This window comes from Rhamphochromis sp. 'chilingali' (assembly GCF_963969265.1).
Source record: "Rhamphochromis sp. 'chilingali' genome assembly, chromosome: 16".
Taxonomy (NCBI): domain Eukaryota; kingdom Metazoa; phylum Chordata; class Actinopteri; order Cichliformes; family Cichlidae; genus Rhamphochromis; species Rhamphochromis sp. 'chilingali'.
The window spans coordinates 13,515,057-13,535,661 of NC_137943.1; the positions used below are offsets into that span (position 1 = coordinate 13,515,057).

At 41.5% G+C, this 20,605-nt stretch overlaps 1 protein-coding gene across 1 annotated transcript in view; it reads right to left on the reverse strand.

Moving 5' to 3' along the window:
- Nucleotides 1–20,605, reverse strand: part of dnah9l (dynein, axonemal, heavy polypeptide 9 like) — a 45,267-nt gene that overhangs the window by 3,421 nt on the left and 21,241 nt on the right. Inside the window, exons 46-90 of the mRNA XM_080907839.1 lie at nucleotides 20,353–20,503; nucleotides 20,110–20,241; nucleotides 19,850–20,023; nucleotides 19,530–19,734; nucleotides 18,976–19,141; nucleotides 18,724–18,826; nucleotides 17,626–17,763; nucleotides 17,417–17,518; nucleotides 16,952–17,113; nucleotides 16,714–16,797; nucleotides 16,255–16,364; nucleotides 15,986–16,148; nucleotides 15,746–15,869; nucleotides 15,356–15,498; nucleotides 15,101–15,262; nucleotides 14,806–14,865; nucleotides 14,537–14,710; nucleotides 14,311–14,457; nucleotides 13,969–14,082; nucleotides 13,665–13,808; nucleotides 12,776–12,958; nucleotides 12,421–12,522; nucleotides 12,167–12,301; nucleotides 10,880–11,053; nucleotides 10,612–10,744; nucleotides 10,390–10,492; nucleotides 10,136–10,258; nucleotides 9,103–9,307; nucleotides 8,578–8,742; nucleotides 8,335–8,475; nucleotides 8,021–8,191; nucleotides 7,828–7,950; nucleotides 7,543–7,736; nucleotides 7,263–7,411; nucleotides 6,969–7,096; nucleotides 6,702–6,839; nucleotides 6,426–6,515; nucleotides 6,146–6,337; nucleotides 5,867–5,986; nucleotides 5,450–5,509; nucleotides 5,104–5,286; nucleotides 4,664–4,846; nucleotides 4,222–4,337; nucleotides 3,876–3,988; nucleotides 3,644–3,784 (exon numbers count right to left, since the gene is read on the reverse strand). Of these exons, the coding sequence (XP_080763965.1) occupies nucleotides 3,644–3,784; nucleotides 3,876–3,988; nucleotides 4,222–4,337; nucleotides 4,664–4,846; nucleotides 5,104–5,286; nucleotides 5,450–5,509; nucleotides 5,867–5,986; nucleotides 6,146–6,337; nucleotides 6,426–6,515; nucleotides 6,702–6,839; nucleotides 6,969–7,096; nucleotides 7,263–7,411; nucleotides 7,543–7,736; nucleotides 7,828–7,950; nucleotides 8,021–8,191; nucleotides 8,335–8,475; nucleotides 8,578–8,742; nucleotides 9,103–9,307; nucleotides 10,136–10,258; nucleotides 10,390–10,492; nucleotides 10,612–10,744; nucleotides 10,880–11,053; nucleotides 12,167–12,301; nucleotides 12,421–12,522; nucleotides 12,776–12,958; nucleotides 13,665–13,808; nucleotides 13,969–14,082; nucleotides 14,311–14,457; nucleotides 14,537–14,710; nucleotides 14,806–14,865; nucleotides 15,101–15,262; nucleotides 15,356–15,498; nucleotides 15,746–15,869; nucleotides 15,986–16,148; nucleotides 16,255–16,364; nucleotides 16,714–16,797; nucleotides 16,952–17,113; nucleotides 17,417–17,518; nucleotides 17,626–17,763; nucleotides 18,724–18,826; nucleotides 18,976–19,141; nucleotides 19,530–19,734; nucleotides 19,850–20,023; nucleotides 20,110–20,241; nucleotides 20,353–20,503 (6,323 nt within the window). The remainder of the gene's footprint in view (nucleotides 1–3,643; nucleotides 3,785–3,875; nucleotides 3,989–4,221; nucleotides 4,338–4,663; nucleotides 4,847–5,103; nucleotides 5,287–5,449; nucleotides 5,510–5,866; nucleotides 5,987–6,145; nucleotides 6,338–6,425; nucleotides 6,516–6,701; nucleotides 6,840–6,968; nucleotides 7,097–7,262; nucleotides 7,412–7,542; nucleotides 7,737–7,827; nucleotides 7,951–8,020; nucleotides 8,192–8,334; nucleotides 8,476–8,577; nucleotides 8,743–9,102; nucleotides 9,308–10,135; nucleotides 10,259–10,389; nucleotides 10,493–10,611; nucleotides 10,745–10,879; nucleotides 11,054–12,166; nucleotides 12,302–12,420; nucleotides 12,523–12,775; nucleotides 12,959–13,664; nucleotides 13,809–13,968; nucleotides 14,083–14,310; nucleotides 14,458–14,536; nucleotides 14,711–14,805; nucleotides 14,866–15,100; nucleotides 15,263–15,355; nucleotides 15,499–15,745; nucleotides 15,870–15,985; nucleotides 16,149–16,254; nucleotides 16,365–16,713; nucleotides 16,798–16,951; nucleotides 17,114–17,416; nucleotides 17,519–17,625; nucleotides 17,764–18,723; nucleotides 18,827–18,975; nucleotides 19,142–19,529; nucleotides 19,735–19,849; nucleotides 20,024–20,109; nucleotides 20,242–20,352; nucleotides 20,504–20,605) is intronic.

The window sequence follows — 20,605 nt, forward strand, 5'->3', positions numbered from 1 at the left end:
TTTTTCCTTAGGGGCGTGATGACGCAGCATCCGTGCTCTTACAATGAAACAGTGCCTCCTTGTGGTGGCAACTAAAATACTGTCTCTGTTAAACCACAGTAACCATAATGCAGTTAAACACTGTACAACATGAGTACACACAATGAATATCTTAACAATACTTTTGAGTAAATATCATATCCATTGTGCTAAATGGAGGAACGCTAAGCCTTCTCTCCCTGGTTTTATTGATGATTTTAAGATATTTTTCTTTGCTAAAAAAAGACAAAAAGCACATATGCCAAAAAAATAACCAGGATAATGCACGTCTCCCGCTATTCTAAATTTTGACTTATGCTGAGGCTAATATATTGTTAAGTAATGCAGCTGTCTCACTAAGGTCCAGAATCGATTTGTTCCACGATTCGATTCAATTCAATTCGATTTGATTATGGGGAATTTTGACAGTCAGAAATATTATAATTCAGATCAGTACATTTACATATTTTTGTATTTAAAAAAAGGAAGCTGACACACGCAAGACTTTATCAAAGGTGTGAGCATCACAGCAGATGCCTTTGTGTCAAAGTAGCTGAAGATAAAACACATAAAAACATGAAGGTGGTTTTCCTGGCCTGGGATTTTATAAAAAATATTCTGCAGTACATCAAAAACGAAAGAAAACCATTAATCAACATATGAACGTTACCTCTGACGTTACAGCGGTTTTATTAGAGACACGGCTAACGTTTTGCATTTTGCATAATTTTAAAAAGTTTAAATTTATTCAGTATTGAACGGCAGAAATTAGGTTTTCTTTTCGGAAGTATGTAAAATGAAAAAAAAAAAAAAAAAAACAGCGGCCGACTGCGCTGTAAACAACAGTAGACTTGTGCCTAACAAGCAAGCGAATAATGCAGAAAACTGATTTTTAGACGGGAAACTGTTCTTGAAGTACAGAGAGAGAGAAAGAGAGGGCTGTGCATGACGTGCGATTTTATCGTGGTGGAAGCAAAACAGTGAGGGAATTCATGACGATGTTTATGTGAAGCGCAGTTTGGATCTTCTTTTGCTGCTGGTTCAGTCAATATTGTTTGGAGAGAGATAAAACTAACAGCTTTAGAATCGGCGCAAAAACGGGGTGAAAACAAAGCGCGGACCTGCCGACAGATCAGAGTCAGCGAGCTGTCGGCTTTCAGCCCCGACCGTGTCCGTGCTGTCGGGTGAGAAAGGCGACATCTCACTGATTCTGATCCGCGGGTCCGCGCTGTGTGTTTACGTCTTTGTGCAGAAGCCGTACCTGCTCTCATTTACTGTCTTAGCTGTTTGGTGGTTGTTGAAATTTTGTGAGGTTTCACCAGAGATTCTGGGATTTCGGGTAAAATAAATTTATATTAAAAAATCGATTCAGGATTTTAATGAATCGATTTCACGTTATCCAAGCCAGAATCGATTTTAATCAATAAATCGATTATAAAAACCCACCCCTAACTAACAGGTTGCTGAGTAGACATCTGTGTAGTGGTTTGTTTGAAATCTAACACTTTTCCCTTCAGTTTCCTTGTCAAGAATTAACTTCCTGTTTAACTGAAATGCCTTCCTGTTCAACTGAAACGCCTTCCTGTTCGACTGAAACACCTTCCTGTTTAACTGAAATGCCTTCCTGTTCCACTGAAACGCCTTCCTGTTCCACTGAAACGCCTTCCTGTTTAACTGAAATGCCTTGGTTTTTCAGTAGTGTGTGTGAGAGCGTTTCAGTAGTGTGTGTGAGAGCTAAAATTTCAGTAGTGTGTGTGAGAGCGTTTCAGTTGTGTGTGTGAGAGCTAAAATTTCAGTTGTGTGTGTGAGAGCATTTCAGTTGTGTGTGTGAGAACTAAAATTTCAGTAGTGTGTGTGAGAGCGTTTCAGTAGTGTGTGTGAGAGCGTTTCAGTTGTGTGTGTGAGAGCTAAAATTTCAGTTGTGTGTGTGAGAGCGTTTCAGTTGTGTGTGTGAGAGCTAAAATTTCAGTAGTGTGTGAGAGAGCGTTTCAGTAGTGTGTGTGAGAGCTAAAATTTCAGTAGTGTGTGAGAGAGCGTTTCAGTAGTGTGTGTGAGAGCTAAAATTTCAGTAGTGTGTGAGAGAGCGTTTCAGTAGTGTGTGTGAGAGCGTTTCAGTAGTGTGTGTGAGAGCGTCTCAGTAGTGTGTGTGAGAGCGTTTCAGTTGTGTGTGTGAGAGCGTTTCAGTAGTGTGTGTGAGAGCGTTTCAGTTGTGTGTGTGAGAGCGTTTCAGTAGTGTGTGTGAGAGCGTTTCAGTAGTGTGTGTGAGAGCTAAAATTTCAGTAGTGTGTGTGAGAGCTAAAATTTCAGTAGTGTGTGTGAGAGCGTTTCAGTTGTGTGTGTGAGAGCATTTCAGTAGTGTGTGTGAGAGCGTTTCAGTTGTGTGTGTGAGAGCGTTTCAGTAGTGTGTGTGAGAGCTAAAATTTCAGTAGTGTGTGTGAGAGCGTTTCAGTAGTGTGTGTGAGAGCGTTTCAGTAGTGTGTGTGAGAGCTAAAATTTCAGTAGTGTGTGTGAGAGCTAAAATTTCAGTAGTGTGTGTGAGAGCGTTTCAGTTGTGTGTGTGAGAGCATTTCAGTAGTGTGTGTGAGAGCTAAAATTTCAGTAGTGTGTGTGAGAGCGTTTCAGTAGTGTGTGTGAGAGCGTTTCAGTTGTGTGTGTGAGAGCGTTTCAGTAGTGTGTGTGAGAGCTAAAATTTCAGTAGTGTGTGTGAGAGCGTTTCAGTAGTGTGTGTGAGAGCTAAAATTTCAGTAGTGTGTGTGAGAGCGTTTCAGTTGTGTGTGTGAGAGCATTTCAGTAGTGTGTGTGAGAGCGTTTCAGTTGTGTGTGTGAGAGCGTTTCAGTAGTGTGTGTGAGAGCTAAAATTTCAGTAGTGTGTGTGAGAGCGTTTCAGTAGTGTGTGTGAGAGCGTTTCAGTAGTGTGTGTGAGAGCTAAAATTTCAGTAGTGTGTGTGAGAGCTAAAATTTCAGTAGTGTGTGTGAGAGCGTTTCAGTTGTGTGTGTGAGAGCATTTCAGTAGTGTGTGTGAGAGCTAAAATTTCAGTAGTGTGTGTGAGAGCGTTTCAGTAGTGTGTGTGAGAGCGTTTCAGTTGTGTGTGTGAGAGCGTTTCAGTAGTGTGTGTGAGAGCTAAAATTTCAGTAGTGTGTGTGAGAGCGTTTCAGTAGTGTGTGTGAGAGCGTTTCAGTAGTGTGTGTGAGAGCTAAAATTTCAGTAGTGTGTGTGAGAGCGTTTCAGTAGTGTGTGTGAGAGCGTTTCAGTTGTGTGTGTGAGAGCATTTCAGTAGTGTGTGTGAGAGCGTTTCAGTAGTGTGTGTGAGAGCTAAAATTTCAGTAGTGTGTGAGAGCGTTTCAGTAGTGTGTGTGAGAGCGTTTCAGTAATAATGTCCCTTACGGCACCTCATAGGTTTACGCTAAACTTAATGAAATTCCCTCAAGCTACTTTGAGATATTGTGACAACAGGACAGACAGACAACTGGAAAACTGTCCCCAGTGCAAAGGTACATATACACAGTTAAATGTATGATTTTATTTGAACTAAAACACAGACAAGGAGAATTATGCACAAAGAAGTGGCCTGTGGTTCTGCAAGCTGCACCACAATAAGCAGAAAATAAGTGGCAGTGTTTCTACCTTCCATATAAAGTCCATACACATATGCACCCTCCCTGGCCGGTTGGTTGAACTCTTCTTTAAACTTCTTGGTCACATCCACTGTCAGATTCACTTTATCAAGAGGCCACTCATTCTTACGTGCCAGAGACTGCATCACAGCTGGAATGCAAGGACACGATGAAATAACTAAGAATTGGTTAGAAGTCAATGTATTAGTACAAATTTTCTATATGCTGTAAATGAATTTTACCAGTGAGAAAGGACTGTGGGTTGAACAGCCCAGACAGCCAGACAACACTGGGCAGAGACAGGTCCTGAGTCCAGCTGTCAAGTTCTTTGCAACGCTGCATCACGTCGTTATACCTGACATCAAATGAAAGGAAATAGACCGAGACAGCTGTTTGGATGATGTCAGTCATGTGGAAACTATATAGGGCACTGTAACTCAACTCTTCACTATATGAAATGTATAACAGTACAATACCTTGGCTTATTTGATTCCCTTGCACATTATGCAAAATTGCATCAGCTGAAATTAAATGCAGAGTCTTATATAAGATTTGGGAAATCCATCCCCTGGAGAAAGAAAAACACACCATATTGCCAGGCTGTAAGTTGAGGGGTAGGCAAGCTTGGTCCAGCTATCTGGGACGTTGTCAAAGAACAAGGCTGCCTGTAGCTTCTCCATCTCAGAGGACATGGCCAGTTCACCCTTTGAGAGAGCAACAGTATAACCGCACAGATCAGAATTTATGCATGTAGTAATTTAACATCAGTGAGACATTAACACGTGACCTCTAAAGCAGCAGTGTAAATACTGTCAGAAACTCAGCTGAACACATTTTTGCATAAAGAGCAAAAGCTTCTCTGATTTCTCCTGATGCAGGCTTCTTTTCATCCTTACATCATTTGTTTGACACACACTCTGCTGTGATGACAGTCTGTGCTGTGATGGCTTCTGTGTTTATATATTATCCAGACTAGTTTTCTACTTCTACTGTAAATACCCATTCAAACACACAAAGGTGTCAAGCATACCTTGAGTCCAAGGTCAAGCTCCTTCAGCGAGCGGCGTATCTCATAAATGAGTGTGTTCATGCGCTCACATTCCTGGAAGCACACCAGGATGTATGGCGATCGTTCAGCTGTCTTGGAAGTGATGTCGGTCATGTTGTACACCTCTGGCAGCTTTTCCATAACTTCATCTAAAATTGATTTCACCTGGATGTGTGTAGAGCAAGTATATAGTCAGTCCAAGATGTTGGATTTACTGGTTTGCTCATTTCTATCTTGGTTCTCCTAGAATTAGAGAAGCGGGCTAACTGTGTTCCTACTGTGAATAATTTAAACATTAGAGGAGTGAATGTATCTGTTTCTGTACTTTTTATCTGTTTTATGACTTCACTGGTCACTGGTTTTGATCTATAATTGTCTTTTTATACCTTCCAAGAAAAAAAAACCCTGTACATCTACTGTACCTTCTCTTCTAGTGTTTGTGAGGCTCCCTCTCCAATCACAACATCAGGGGACTGCAGCTCCAGCAGAGTGTGAAAAAGGTTATCTGATGTCACTGTCAGGAACTCAATTTCTGCATTGGGATGCAACCCATAGTGCACTGGGCTCTCATGGGGCAGCATCTCATCTATGAAATCATGGTAGCCCTGGAGATGCAGAGTAACATTTTCATTTAATGAGCTGTACAGTCAGAATTATTTAGTATGAAAACTGGCCTTTAATATTCATTTACATGACAATATTTTTTCAGGGTTTAAGGTACAATAGTGTAAAGTAAACTTTAATAAAAAACTACTGGATTTAATTTACCTGATAATCCAGGTTGGAGGGAATGACAAATCCCGGTGCCAATGCAAGCTTCCGGTCAAACTAGGAGACACAAAACAGAGAGAAGTATTGTTAGCTGTGGGACTCACATACTGTACAAAACATAAAATTATTCCAAACCCAGACGGCAAAATTCCCTCGGTCTGGTGCAACTGGTTGCCAGGAACTCATGCCAGTATTTTTTTTAGCTTTTATGGACAGTCTATAGTAAAAAAGTAGTCAATCTGCTCTAACTGGAGCTGATTTTCAACCCAAAATGGCCCAAGTCTGCACAAGAAGAGCAGTTACATTTGGCTACCATATAATGCCTGCGGAGAAGCCTGTTCTTTTTCTGCAGAACACAGCCAGGTTTGCTGGCACACTACGTCCATGTTTTCTTTTACTGTCACACACACAAACCTGATTGGGCTGCATGTATTCTTCCAGATAAGTTCTGCAGAGGCGTCTGTCCCAGTCATCAGTGATGTGTCCTCCATACATGATTTCCCCAAACAAATACCTCAGGTCCTCCCATGGCACCTGTGTCATCATAATTATAAAAATCACTGCCAAGGCAATCACAACCCTAATTCGCCTGTGGCACCGTCACTCGCAGCACCACTGACAACCTCATACATCAGTGTTTCGGTCATCCAGTTATACACCATGCTTCCTATCCACAACAACAACAAAACCCACCTGTGCATTAGCCTCCAGGTAATTGTAAAGGACATTAACTGATATAGTCAGATCTCCAGTGCTGAATGGATACTTTCTGTTCCAACCCTGGGGCCCAAACTTCCTCCTCTCCGCCACACAGGCGTGAAAGTAACAGAGAGAAAACAGGATGGTCTTAAACTCCTGCTCACGGCTGCACTGATCCAGGATGTCCTGGAGAGAGGGCAAAGCAATAAGTGAATTGATAAATAAATCAAAACAAATGCACAAAGAACACAAGGAAAGAAAAAAAAAAAATCACCTGGTCAAAGTTATCCAGAGCAGCATGTAGATTAGCATGCATGCCTGTAGGAGGTTCATTGGTGATCTTTATAGCATTTTCCAGAATTCCCTGAGTAAAAAAAATAAAAAAATAAAAATTTCATGTCACTATTAAAGTGTTCAACTGTAATTCAATGAATGCAATGCTGGTATAGGTTAAGACAGCTGGGAGAATAAATTCCTTATGTAGATGTTACATTAAAGTGTTAAAGTGAGACAAAGTGTGACTTTTCTTGCATGCTTGCTGAATCTTTACCTGTGGGATAATGTGTTCTTGGGCCGTAGATGCCGGCTCAGCGCTCATAAACACTCTGTAGTCCGGATGGCTGTCTTCACAGCAGCGCTCCAGGAGCTTCTCAAGCGCACCCAGCCAGCGAGCAACCAGATGGATGTTCTGCAGGGAAATGGAAACACATAATCAAAGCTCAATAACTGTAGCATACTCCACAGGCACTGTCATGCTGATTTCTTTTTCAGATTCTCCCCATTCTAACATAAGAAAATGTGTTTCTTTTAACTGGACCTGCAATATAACCCAGTGACCCTCCTTAGCGGCCTTTTCCATGGCGAGTTCAGCCACAGTTTCCTGTCCTTGACCCAGGGAGACATTGTGAAGCTTCCCAAGGTCAATAGTGAAACCCAGCTTCCTTCCTGGGAAAACAAAGGACTGATTTTTTATGTGCTAACCTTAACACTCTTTTAGGTTGTCACTGAATTGTAAAGAAATGGCTGGACACTTAAATTATTAATAAATCAACACATTACAGTGTGCGATCAGGCAGTTGTGTTTGGATGCATGCAGCTTTCTGAACAGTACCCAGCGATTCGACATCTTTAAGTGGGTCCACTCCTGGGGAGAGGATGAAGAAAATAGGGGAGGAAGGACCACTTTCTCTAAAGGACTTTGCAAATTCAGTCTTTCGTCCCTCTGTATACTTCACACCGAGCTTCTCTTCAACAAAGTTCCTAGAGTCGGGTTATATTGACATAAACGAATGAACAAACACTGCTTTTAATAGTCCTTATATGGAAATACACTTAAAAAATAGAAAAGACAAAAACACAGTTAAACAAGCAGGAAAACAAATCCTCATCACCTTAGAGCATAGGTCATTCGGTCAGGCCTCAGGGCTCTCATCATGATCAGTTTCTGCAGCGAGCTTTTTCCCTTCCACTCCTGAGGAAACTTCTCCTTCTCAGGACACTCTGACTCCACCAGCTTCTTCCAGCGCTTGGGTGAACCTTCAATATCCCGATCCAGACCACGAAACTCATCAGTGAAACTCATAACCTGGACCGATACAAGAGAGAGAGCAGTTTTTGATTTGCATTGCAATTCAAATGCCAACAAAAATAAATGCTGCGTGTATGTGCCTGTGAACCTTGATGGCGCTCCAGGCCGAGTTGGAAAGAAAGTCAAGGGGGCTGATGTAGCTGTGGTCAATGTTAAAACGCAGCAAGAAGTCCAACTCTCTCACAACTATCTCCTTACTCATCAGGAGCAACTGAAATAGGGAGAACACAGTCAGGGACAAACACAGTCTTTGTCTAACCCTTCCACAAACACACACACACCTGGAAGGCCAGCTGTGCCGTAAAGGTGAGCTTGTCTCTCTCAAATAGTCCCCTGCTGATGTAGTTGAAGGTGGAGTATGTAACACAGTCTATGAGAGTGTTTACTCTGCTGTTTACGTCGTCACAGGCTTCTGCTAGCTCCACTGCTTTGTGGAAAACAACGTTAAAGGCCTGAGAACAAAAGGACAAATCAATTCGTAGGATGTATTTGTTTGCTGCATAATTTCACATAAATTTGGATATTTTACATCTTATGTTAAATTCAGTTGTTGGTTCCTAGGTTGTGGTCAGGTCCTATATTTGCTTCTGGTTACCTTGAGGCTGAACTGGTACATGGGGTTGATCTTGTTAAGATCATTCATGATAAAGTAGAGCAGAGAAGCTCTGACAGCAACAGGGCGATAGTGCTCTCTGGCCTCGTTTATCTTTACTTCGTTAACTTTTGCTTCCAGAACCTGCGAATGAGAGATGACAGAAAAAAGAAAAAATATGAAAGGGAGTAAAAAGTAGGTTAACCATTCATTTTACTGCAACAACGCAGACATGTAACCTGATACCTTCATCTCAATCTCAGCAGCAGTGTGCTTTGTCGTCTCAAGCTTCTCCACCAGCACATTGTCACCAAGGAAGTTACTCTCTGCAGCAGACAGCCGGGTTAGCAGCTCGTCCTCCAGAAGCTTCAGCTCAATCTTAAACATGTTCTGCTGCTTTGTCAGTTCACTCTGTAGGAAGACGATGCAAATATATAAAAAGAAGCATAAATGGAACCAGAATGATGAAAACCAAAACCTGCAACAGAGATGAAATAATGCCAGCTGGCCTCATTAAACGATGAACTCCAACATGCACTGGGACAGCTAAATACCAAACAGCAAATCGAGTTCAGGTAACCCGGGTCTTGTACACAAGAGAGGAAGGCATTAAGTGGGAGATTGCATGCTGCCCCCATGTGAAGCAAAAGGCAGTGGTTGGCGAGAGGAAGGCCTTAACGTTTCTTAAACTCTTAGACTGCCGGACCCGGACAGGCAGTACAAAAAGGACAGACTGATCAACAGAGAACTCCATCAACTGTTCCACTCTACCTTAAGCTGCTCAAGGTCTGGCCTCTCTTGATTCACCACCTGGGCCAGGAGCTGGTCCTCCAATCCATCTCTGGTCACTGTGAAATTAATGAGGGTGGTCTGGGCTTGAATCTCTGGCTTATAGTGAGGACTAGCCAGCTTAGTGTGGAGAATCAGTCTGAAGGCTGGGTGGAAGAAACACTCTTTGTCTCCAACCTTTATACAACTGTAGCAGCGTAGTAGCAAGGAAGAGGAAGAGAGTAGAGCATGATAAAATGAATGAACCCAGTGTAATATGAATGATCTTCGATACATGGAAAAGTGGCATTGATGAGCAAGTTGTGGATAAGTGATAAGATCCTTACTTCCTTATACCCCACCCCTACCCCTTTCCCTCCTTTCTACGTTACCCACTTTTCCCCATACCTCCTTAGACCCCCCACCCACCCTTCCAATTATCCTCTCTCTTTACCCACTCTCTACCATCCCACCCCCACCAGCCTCCTAACCATTTTCTCCTTCTGAATTTACCCACTTCTTCTTCCTTCTGATCCATAACCCTTATACCACCTTGTCTGCTTTCAACGTGTAAACATGTATTGAAAGGTTCACAAAACCCTACAGACAGGACTGAACATAGATCAATATATTTCTGATGAAACACATCAGCTCTGTTCATGTGTTCATTTTTTAATAAATATGTGAAAATTGATTGAATTCTCCTGGAGTCTTACAGTTTCTTTTCTAGGTCACGTTTAATCTATAACAACATCTTTTTTTGTACTTTACTGGCAGATTTTGTTTTTACGGGGCTTTTGTTTTTCTGTGTCCTTATCTGCTACTATCTGCCCTGATGGCTAGGTGAGTACTTAACCAAGTAATGCAGTAATTCTTCAAGGAAAAAGCTTTCCCTTAAATTGGGCTTCATTCACTAATATCTGTGTGGAAATGTTGTTACCCTGAACCCAAAATAACTGCATCTACAAATTTAGTCCAGTTCTTAAAGCATCTGCAGAAAGGAGAAAAACTCGATCACAGCAATTCTGTGTGTTACCTGCCCTTCTTGATTGTGTGTCGACCCAGAAGTGGGTCAATAACGGGGTCAATGGTCTCCTCGAGGTTCTCGATGAGGACAGTGTCCCCTGCCACTACAGCCTGTTCAATAACATCTACATATCTGGAACAACATTTAAGATTAATTTATAAAAACTGTAGAAATTGTAGCACTGTTATTATTTCTGAATTGCTACTAAACAAATTTACACATCCTCGAGGCCTCAAGCAAGCATCAACAAAGGAAACGCTCACCCTCTCTGCCCCAGACTGACAACCTTGAGGCTGTTACCATAGCGACTCTTAATCCATTTGATGCCCTGCAGCTGAGGGTCGATAAGGAGAGGCCAGCGCTCACCTGCAACAATAAACTCCTTATTTATACACAGAGATGTGCTAAGAAGAAAACCTAGTACCGTAGCGTTTGTAATGTTTGTTATAAAAAGCCAGTTACACTAAGTGAAAAACTCCACTCACAGTTAGTAAGTATGGTGGCATTCTGGGTAGACATTTTGTCTCCTGGTAAGCCTTCATTGTTCCACTGGGCAACCATTGCATCATCAGTCAACATCAACACTGGATCTAAGCCCTCCGTCATGGGAATGGACATCTGATAGAAACAGTGGTGTGTGTTCATAGAGAAATAAGACACAATCTGTTGTGGAACGGCAAAGATACTGGAGGGAATAACTGCATTTGCAGAAGAAAACTAAAAGAAATATCTCAGTGTTTTAAGATTTTAAACCTTCTGGCTGTGTAGGAACGGCATCCAGAGGTTGTCCAGCAGCTCTTTCCTGTACTTCTTTGAGAAGGATCCGGCATAAGAGATGAAGGCTGCGGTTAGAAGGACGTCCCCACAAAGTGTTTCCTCCTGCTCATGGTACTGAGCCACTGAGTGAGCCCAGCGCACGTTCTCACTCTGAAAAACACACACAGACACAGCTGCTCTGTGTAACACTCAGACAGCTTTTTAAAATGGTCTTGAGCAATAGTAACCCAAGATTTCTGAAGGTCTTTCATATTTTTTCTTTGGATATTGGCTGCTTTTGAATCCTTAGGTTTATTGTTACTAGCAGCCTACAAAAACACATAATTTGTTTTTATCTCTTCAGTTAAATCTACCAAAAATGCAAAGATAACACAGTTTGACAGGAATAAAATAGTATTAGAGCTATTAGCCCCAAAAACTGGCAGCAGCATGGTGTGTAGTGTGTCCCTAAAAAAATTGAGGGAAACCTGGCAAGTGGAGGGCAAAAGAAGTGGCAGGCATTAAAAAACAATCTAAAGCACATGAACAGTATCTGAACAGTGTCCTCAAGAAATAAGAAAAAATTTAACAAAGACACAAAACACAGAAACAATGACACAGGATCCGAGAGATGCATCTAGCCCTTAAATGAACTGTTCCTTGAAGCGTATTCAGAAATAGTCTCAGTGGAGGGGTCGCTGAGACTAAGAGGTTCCCCTTATTAAAGAGGGGAAACTGGGGGAAAAGACTGAAAAGACATACAAATACTTGTGTACAAATACACAAGAACTGGACTGAAAATCAGTGACAACAGGTCTGATGGAGTCATGAATACAAATGTCACATTTGTGGTTCAAATGATTACTTAATTCCTCAGCATGACAAGAATCCTCAATGCACTTCATATGCAGTAAAAGCATAAATGGATAGAAAAACGCACAATTAACACTATCAGAGCCTGGACATCAACATTATTGAAGCAGTGTGGGATCATCTGGACACAACAGAACAATAGTCAGCCAACATCCAAAGAAGAGCTTTCAATGTCCTTCAAGCTGCCTGGAGAGCTTTTCCTGAAGACTACTGGAGCTTCTTGAGAGAGTTTAGGCTGTGTTGCACAATAAAGGTAGTCATAGCAGGCAAAGTCTGTTTTTGCCTATACTGTATTTCCATGTAGGTCAGAACATTTTTAAGTAAATCACTGAATCCATTTCCCTTTTCCCCCAGCAGAATATAAAGAAATGAGAGGTGGCTTAAGTCTTTTGCACAGCATTGTATACTTACCTCTAGTCCTTTGACCAGCCGATTAGCTAGCTCTATTGTCTTGTTTGTGCGGTTGACCTCTTCCTGAAAGCGAAGTTTCTCTGATGTTGCCTTCTCAAAAGCTATTTTCAGAGTTTCCAGACTGCTATCCAGCTCCTGAGAAAGGAGAAAAAGGAACAGATGAAAATATTATGAATGCTGGCATTTGCAAATAACTAATTAATTTTGTTGTCAAGCACCAAATAATCCAATCTGTCCAATTTAAACAGACGTACAGCTAGTTTTTTCCGCAGGGCGTCTAGCTTCTCAGCAGCCTCAGCCAAATCAGCGTTAGCCTGAGTCAGACACATTCTCTTCATCTCTACCTCGCAGAGCACCTGGAAACAAGAACATCCTTACAGCTGAAACTAAAGTACAGTATAACCTTTGTTATAAGGAACATCCTATAATAAAGAAATAAGAGAAGAGATGAACTTACAAAAATCTATCCAAGGCAGCACAAGTTTTGGGGAAAAAGGCAAAAAAACAAATCAAACAACAAACTCAAAGTGTTTTACACAGAAAAAAATATAGCAAATGGATTAGCTTGGATGACACTAAATATATGTGGCAGATGGTTTAGATGTGTACCTCGTGGAAGCGGATGATGTTGATCACCCATGCACAAAGGCCCGCAGCAGCAGAGGATTTCTGTTTTACAAAGTCAGGGTTGAACTCTGGGTCACTGAGGTACTCATCTCTCACACACCTCACCGTGGCCTCAGGGATGTTCTCTTTGTCAAAGTTTACCAGAGCCTGCAGGAAGTCATCCACCTGCACAAGCATTTGTGTGCAAACGGGTGCGCGTTAGATCAAAGGGTTTCAAATTAACAAAATATTTTTCAACATTTTTGAATTCTAAATCCTGAGTCAAAAAGTAGAATTAACTAAAAAAAACCATATCTGATCTACAGAGTGTGAACATTGATTTAGTTGTTACTTTTTTCAACCAGCATAGTTCCTCACAGGTTAAACCTCTCTTTAAAAAAAAGAGTTTTTGAGGCAAGGCGGTATCAACAACACAGGAGATATTAACAATATGAAAGAACCTATATTACAAAAATTAAATATGAATGGGTTCATCAAAGTATAAAGTATATCAGATTGAAAAGTGCCAACAGTCACACAACAAAATAACTGCAGTCGCAATCAATATTAAATTAGAGTTGTGCAAGGATGAAGACTAAAAGAGAAGGTCGTGTTTTAAATGTTAAATATTTTTTTATCTCAGATGATTAGAGAGATTTTTTTTTGGTTCTGTATTCGTTTTTTGGTTTTCATTCATCCATTTATTTTTCTAATAGTGTATCCAGTTCGGGTTTGCAGGGGGACTGGAGCCTATCCTAACTTTCATATGAAAGGTTACATACAGTACACGGACAGGTCGCCAGATCTACCATAACATTAACCTAAAATGGATTTACTTTGGCGGTCTCAAGCCATTAAATGAAGGAAAACTAAAACCTAAAAATCGTATCACCTTGCTCATGACCACCTTGGAAGCTTTCCAGCTGCGATCTTTGGGGATTCGGCCTTGAGGAGCCAGTAGCACTAGAACAGCTGCTGAGACGTTGGTGACGATGGCTGGAGGGTTGGGAAACGTCCTCAGCTCTGTCAGGTTTAACTAGATCAAACAGATGCACACGAATGCACAAACGCCCACATTTTTAATCAGGGGCCTGAGCTCAGGACAACTTTATTAGATTTCTTTTATGCTTGCAATGGACTCATAAAATAAATCGAATGAAATGAAGTAAAACTTTATGTGTGTGCAAGTGTTTTACTCTGTTGAGTGTATTGAGAGCTGTGTTGGCTGCCTGTAGGGCAGGTTCAGCCTTCGCCAAGTCCTCTTCAGTCTCCTGTTGCTGTTTGGTCACTTTAGCTTGGATTGCTGCCACCTGAATCACAAAAATACAACACGCGTGTGTGTGTATGCTGTGAATGGATTGCTGAAAGTTTGGCTTGTTTCAGACCTATGTTATTACTTCTCTGCCCTCTCTTCTCTAATGGCCCTCTCATTGACAAAGTGGTTTAAAATGAACCTCAAAATGTGCAGTAATTCTGAAAATACATGGCGTTAAGTCTGTCATTTTGCTGCTCGAGAGGCCCTAGAATCACACTCTTACCCTCTGCTCCTCAGCATCAGCTACAGCTCTCTCTTGGTTGAGCTTGTCTGTCTGTTGTCCTATTTTAGCAATGAGGGCTTCGATATCTGTGTTTCTCTGCCACAGCTCTACCTCCTGCACTGCTAACTTGGCTTTGAGGTCCTCCACCTAAAGAAAAAATAAGTAAGAACAAGAAACACAAACTTTTGTATACACTGGTGCAATGTGGTGTTTTTTCCCCCCTGACCTGTGACGCGGTAGTCAGCAGTTTTTGAAGTCCATTCTCTAATCTTTCCATCTTCTGAGTCAGCTCTGTGCGTTTCTTTCTCAACAGGTTGTCGTACAACTTCATAAACTCTAGGAAACTCTTTGGCGTGGTATAGTTGAAGTGCTTCTCATTCTGCTGGTATTTGACACTCACCTGTGAGGTGAATTCACAACAAGGAAACCAAGAAATCGTATCAAAGAAGACATCAAGAGAGGTCATCGCTCGCAGTGCTGTGCAGCAGCTCTTACCTCATTGACACTCGTGTGAGCGTAGGAGATGAACTCACTGATAGATGCTCTCACATTTGGCTGCACAGTATGAACACACACATTGACTCACTTCACTGAGAGAGTAAGAAGAACCTTCTTATTTGATTAATTCACATAAAAGTAGCTATAGACATGTGTCTACGTTAATAGTTATTTTAGTTCCTATTTATGCTTATTAGGTATCTACTATTTGAAACACTTGCATAATCAGCATCAGAGTTAGTACTTTTAAAAGCAGCTTTAGATTGTATCACAGAATTTAAACAAGAAGCACCTCCAGTCCAGGTATTTTCTCTATGAAAGTAGAGCTGACGGACTGCAGAGCAAGCTGAGGCCAAGAGTGGAACCAGTTTATGGCTGTGCAGTTTACTAGGGCTGGAAACTTCCGTGCACGTGTCCTTAACGTGAATCCAACTGGAGAGAAACATAAGACGACCTGGAGGGCAGAAAGGGTGACAAAAGGAGAAGGTGAGATGACTATCAACACTAATCATTACATCATGGTTTCTACATGGTTTGCATTATAGACCTTGAGCTGTCTTCGTATCCTTTCGATGAAAAAGCTCCAGCAGTTGTCTCTGGTATCTATGAGTCCTAATCCCCTCAGCTCCATACGGATTGATGAAACAATCATATCTGCTTCTTCATCACTAAAAAGGTCAGGAATATCCCCTACAAATGCAAAGAATGCGAGCTCACTGTGTATTTGTTCTTTCTTATATAGTCACTCTTACTTGGAGCAGGTCTATGTGACCAAATGAGCCTTCTTTGCTATCTATTCAAATGCACAACTCTATGCTCTCAAAGCCACTGACACCATCCAAAAATAGTTTTTGCAGAAATGACATTCATTTCTTAGATCTGACAGCTATTAAAGCAGAAATCTCAGTTATCTCAGTTCCGGTCTGTGTATCCAAACCTGAGGCCAGCATGTCGTTGATCAGCACCAGGAAGCGCTCATCTGGAATCTGGGCATCTGTGTGAAGAAACACTGTCCCAATATTCTTCACCCCCACCTTTATATACAATGCAGCTATGTCACTCTGCAGACAAGGGTTGCAGCAAACACAAAGCAGGGAAAAAAAAAACATCCCAAATCATTCAAAACAGATGTGTTATGATATACAACCGTGTTTTGCATGTGGAAGTGCATATTTACTTTGAGGTCATTGATTCCATAACCTTTACGCAGCGTGATCTGGAAAACCTCCAGCATGCTGAGGAAAGCAGCCAGTCGACACAGGCTCTGCTTCCCACTCCCACCAACTCCAACCAGCAGGGCATTACCATAGGGGGCCTCCAGTATACGACTGATGCGACACCTGGGTACAAACACAGAACTGATGGTGTGTTTCTTGCCTGTGGTTTACATTTGCTTTGTAAATTCTTCTTTGTGCATGTTAGTTTGTGTCTGTGTGTGTCTCTTACACATGCTGGATCGCTTCTTCAAACAGTACCAAGTCCATGACAGCGTGCAACTCATTATAGTGCTCTAGAGCATCAGCCAATGTCTTCTGGAGCTTCTCCCAGTCTGAAGCCTGACAAGAAAGGAGAAATAAAACAAATAAACTTGTCTCTCTTGAGGAAAGCCAGCACTAACCCGTGTCTACGTGGTAAATTCCATATACAATGAAACTAAGTTGCCACACACATATCAAAGACAGGCAATCTTTTTGCTAGCGACAATACAGTTATCCTCATTTCTGGTTTCTGTCAGAGCAGATACGACACATCTGGAGGCCACTAAATAAGTATGCTATAGTACAGATTCAAGTAATAAACAATTAAACTCCCATAACGTATTTGACTACACTCTTAATTCTTATTTTAATCTCCATAAAGAACTTGGAGTGCAGACTAGCTTGTGTGTGTGTGAATGTGTCAGACCTGGTGATAGCGAGGCTCTCCCACTCCCTGGGCAAAGTGGCAGTACACCAAAGGCTGGTGGATAAAGATGGACTCATCTATTCCCTGGAGAGTTTGGCAGGACAAACAAACAAGAAAATACTGAACATGCCATAGCTGGCTTTAATACTAAATACCAAAAGCATCACTTCTGCAATACCTCTTACATTTTGAAAGATTTTTAAGATTAAGGTTGCAATTTGAATCGCCCATGTCTTACTTCAAAATATCTCTTTCCAGTGTCCAACAGGATTTTATCAAAGAGTTCTACATCTTTTTCTTCCATCAGTTTGTCTGAGTAGACCCTGGAGCTCTCATGCAGCCACAGGTGGACCAGGTCCATGGGGTAACGGATGCTTTCTGGCAAGGCAAACAGGATGCCCTATACAGAAATCGTATTAATAAACACATAACTATTCCATGAGAGAACTTTTGACACCAGAATTTTCAGTTTTTCAGGATTAACATTCCTACAAAAGTCAAATCTAAAGCAAGTTGCCACCAATGACAGTTTTGCAAATGGATTCATATGACGTTTTCGTATTTGCTGCCACGAGTGAAAAAAAGGAGTCAACAGCATCCTTTTAAGCAGTTCAAGGAAAAGATCTTCAACAGAAGTAAGTATTATTTCAGTTATATTTTTATGTTTTTATTTTTTTCTGGATGACTGAGCAAAGTGTGTTACCTGAAATATGTTGGAAAGGTCTCGCAGATTGAAGATATAGTGGAAGCGTATGGCTGTAGGAAGAAAGTTCTGGCTAATTTTCTGGTGCAGGCAGATAGCTGCCTGTTTGAGGAGAATCAAAAGATAGTGACACAGAAACAGATAAATGTTGTCTCAAGTCAAGTTTTAATAGAAATGAATGCTGCACTGGCAGTGTAAGTGTACAGTACCTGAATGAGAGTTCCAACTGAGCGAGAGACCCCGTAGCTAAACCCTCCCTGAAGAAAGTGAGCCGACAAGATGCTGGAGAAGATGGTAGCTAATGCATCAGCACCGGGGAAATGCACTGCAAACACTGAGAAATGCCTCTGAAATGGAGGCAGTAAAGATTTTACCAACAGTAATCTGTGGCTGGACCCACTTAAACTGAGAAAGTGTCATGGTCCTGGGCCATGTGGGCCCAGTATTCTTAGTTTTCATGTATTTTTGTATTTTGTTCTTTATTTAGGCCATGCTTCCTGGGTTGATCTGTTACGTTGTTCCTTATGTGTTTTCCCTTCGTGACTCTCACCCCCTGTGTGCCCCTCTGTGTATTTATGAGCCCTCGTCTCTCTTTGTTTTATTCTATGTTTTCCCCAGCCCGTTATGTCTGCGTTCTCCCCGTGCTCTCTCCCCTCCTGTTTGAACCTCTGTGTACTTCCTGTTTTACTTTGCCCATCTCCCATCAGTGTTACGTTCACTCCTGCCGTGTCTTGTTATGATTATCAGTGTCACCTGTGTTCCCCGTGTGCATCCACTTCCCCTGATCATCCCTCATGTGTATTTAGTCTCTGTGTTTCATACAGTCTGTGTCGCGTCGTCTGTGTTACCACCTCTGTGTTCCGTATTCCAAGCCATAGCTTTTCCTTAGTTTATTTCCAGTTTAGGTTTTCGTTTGAACGGTTACTCTTATGCTGCCTTCACTCTGTTCTGTTCCTTTTCATCAGCCATAATAAACGGCTCGCTTTTGTTTAAATCCACTCCTGCATCCTCGCCTGTGTTCGCACCTGGGTCCACCACACACGTTTCCGCACGGTCTGCCTCCGCAGACCCTGACAGAAAGCTGCATTCTGAACTACCTTTAAATTTTTCTTATTAGCCAAAAAAAGGTTTCTGCCTGTCTTTGGCTGTTTTTCTTTGAAACAAATTTTTCTAAATAAGTATTCAATGAAATTATGTACAAAGCCATAGTGATCGAGTATAGTTTCAGTAGATAGGAGAATTTTGATAATAACATTTATGAACAAATACAATTTACGCATAAAGAACTTGCAAATGTGTGGCAGTACCTGCAGTCTGGGGTTGATAGAGAAGCTTCCAGCTGTTGGGTTCATACAGGTGATATACTGGCAGTTATGGATTTCTTTCAAAACCAGCCGCTGTCTGTCATACCTACAGTACAAAGACCTGTTGGTTAAAATTCACACTAAGCACTAAACTCTGTGTAACAGTTGTGTACAGGGTATATATGTGTATTTGTACACTTTGGCAGTATGAAAGCAGTATAAATATGCGAGTCCATCACGTGCGTCTTATCCTACCAGTGGCTGTAATCAAGGTGCTGGCGGATGAGGGTGTGTGGCTGGACAGTCCCATAAACATCCACCTCAGGCATGTTGAGGTCATCTATGAAGTAGATAAGTCTCTTGGCGGTGGGAGGGCCAAATTTACGACCAGCTTTCTTCTCTAGAGGTTTCTCCAAGATGCCTGGAGTACATTTAATACACAAGTTTAGGAAAATGACAAAGTGACAACAGTCTTCACAGAAACTCACTGACTGAAAATCTGAACTGAAATTTGAAGGAAAAAAGAATTGAAGATACAGGGAAACTCAGAATTTTTTTTTTATGAAGCCTGTGCCATTCAATCAGTATGAATAGGCAAACACAATTAGATACAGTACTACCACAATAACATAATGCATAGACAGGAAGCACACATATCTCATTAGAAGCCTTTTTTCAGATTATTAGATTTGTCTTATTATATTTCCCTAATTATTAGATTATTATATGTATTATACAATTTGTTAAATTAATAAAAAATACACATGTGAAAAAATCTGTTTGTGTATGCTCATTTCAGAGACTCTTACGCTGCAGCATGGCAGATGTAGTGTAGTAGTTGAAGGGAACTTTTGCTACTATGTAATCCTCCTTCAGCTTAGCGACTTTATCAGACACCAGAATAGTTTTTCCCACTCCTGCATTGCCCACTAACATGATAGGTTTGCCTCTCTGAAGCAGAAGGTCCATGAAGTAGGTGAGACAGATGGTCTCTGGAGTGTGGACAAGCACCGTCTGAAACAGACAGTGGATGAGCGTGCTGAGAGATCTAAATCAACATGTTATAATTATACAGGACACTCTGGCCTGCTGTAGACAACCACACGCATTCATTAGTCTAATAACATACCTGTAACGGAATATCAGGCTCCAGCTCAAATGGCACCATCTTCTCACTCCACGGAGTAAACTTTTTAGTCTCAGGGTCAATGAAATAGTCAAAGACTGTCCCTTGTGAGGGAAACTTTACGGCTCTCATCTCTTTGGACCACCAGCGGCTAAATTCAGCACGGTAGTCATTGAGCTATAAAGGTAAAAACACTGTCATTATATGGTATAATAATGTGAATTATCTGATACGATTAGAAGGAACAGTTAGTCACTGCACACATGATCTTGAAAGAGAGCGCCTCCAAAAGCCCAGACGCAGGCAAAGACAAAGTAGATCTCATAGAGTTCTCTGGGAGAATCGGCTGGAGTGTTGTCCTCAATCAGCAAGCAGTCCAACAACGAGCACAATGTCTGATTGAGCAAAACACAGAAATGCTGCATGTGACTGAACAATAACAACAGAAAAATATAATATTATGGCTCTGCAGGCTGCATTTGATATCCATAAAACCCTACATGTACCTGCACCATGCTGTTTTCTGGAATGGGTGTGATGGTTTTCAGGTTGCAGCGAACTTGTTCCAGACAGTATGGCACGTACTTATCAAACAAAATAGTGAGGTTGGCTCGCTCTGACTGGGCTTGCCGTGTGTCGATCCAACTTGTCACATAACTGAAAACACAGTAAAGGCAGCTCTGCTAACCAAGATAACCTTAAGAAAATCAAAGAAACAGAAGACTGTGATTTTATGCGTGCATTTAAGCATTGTGTGTG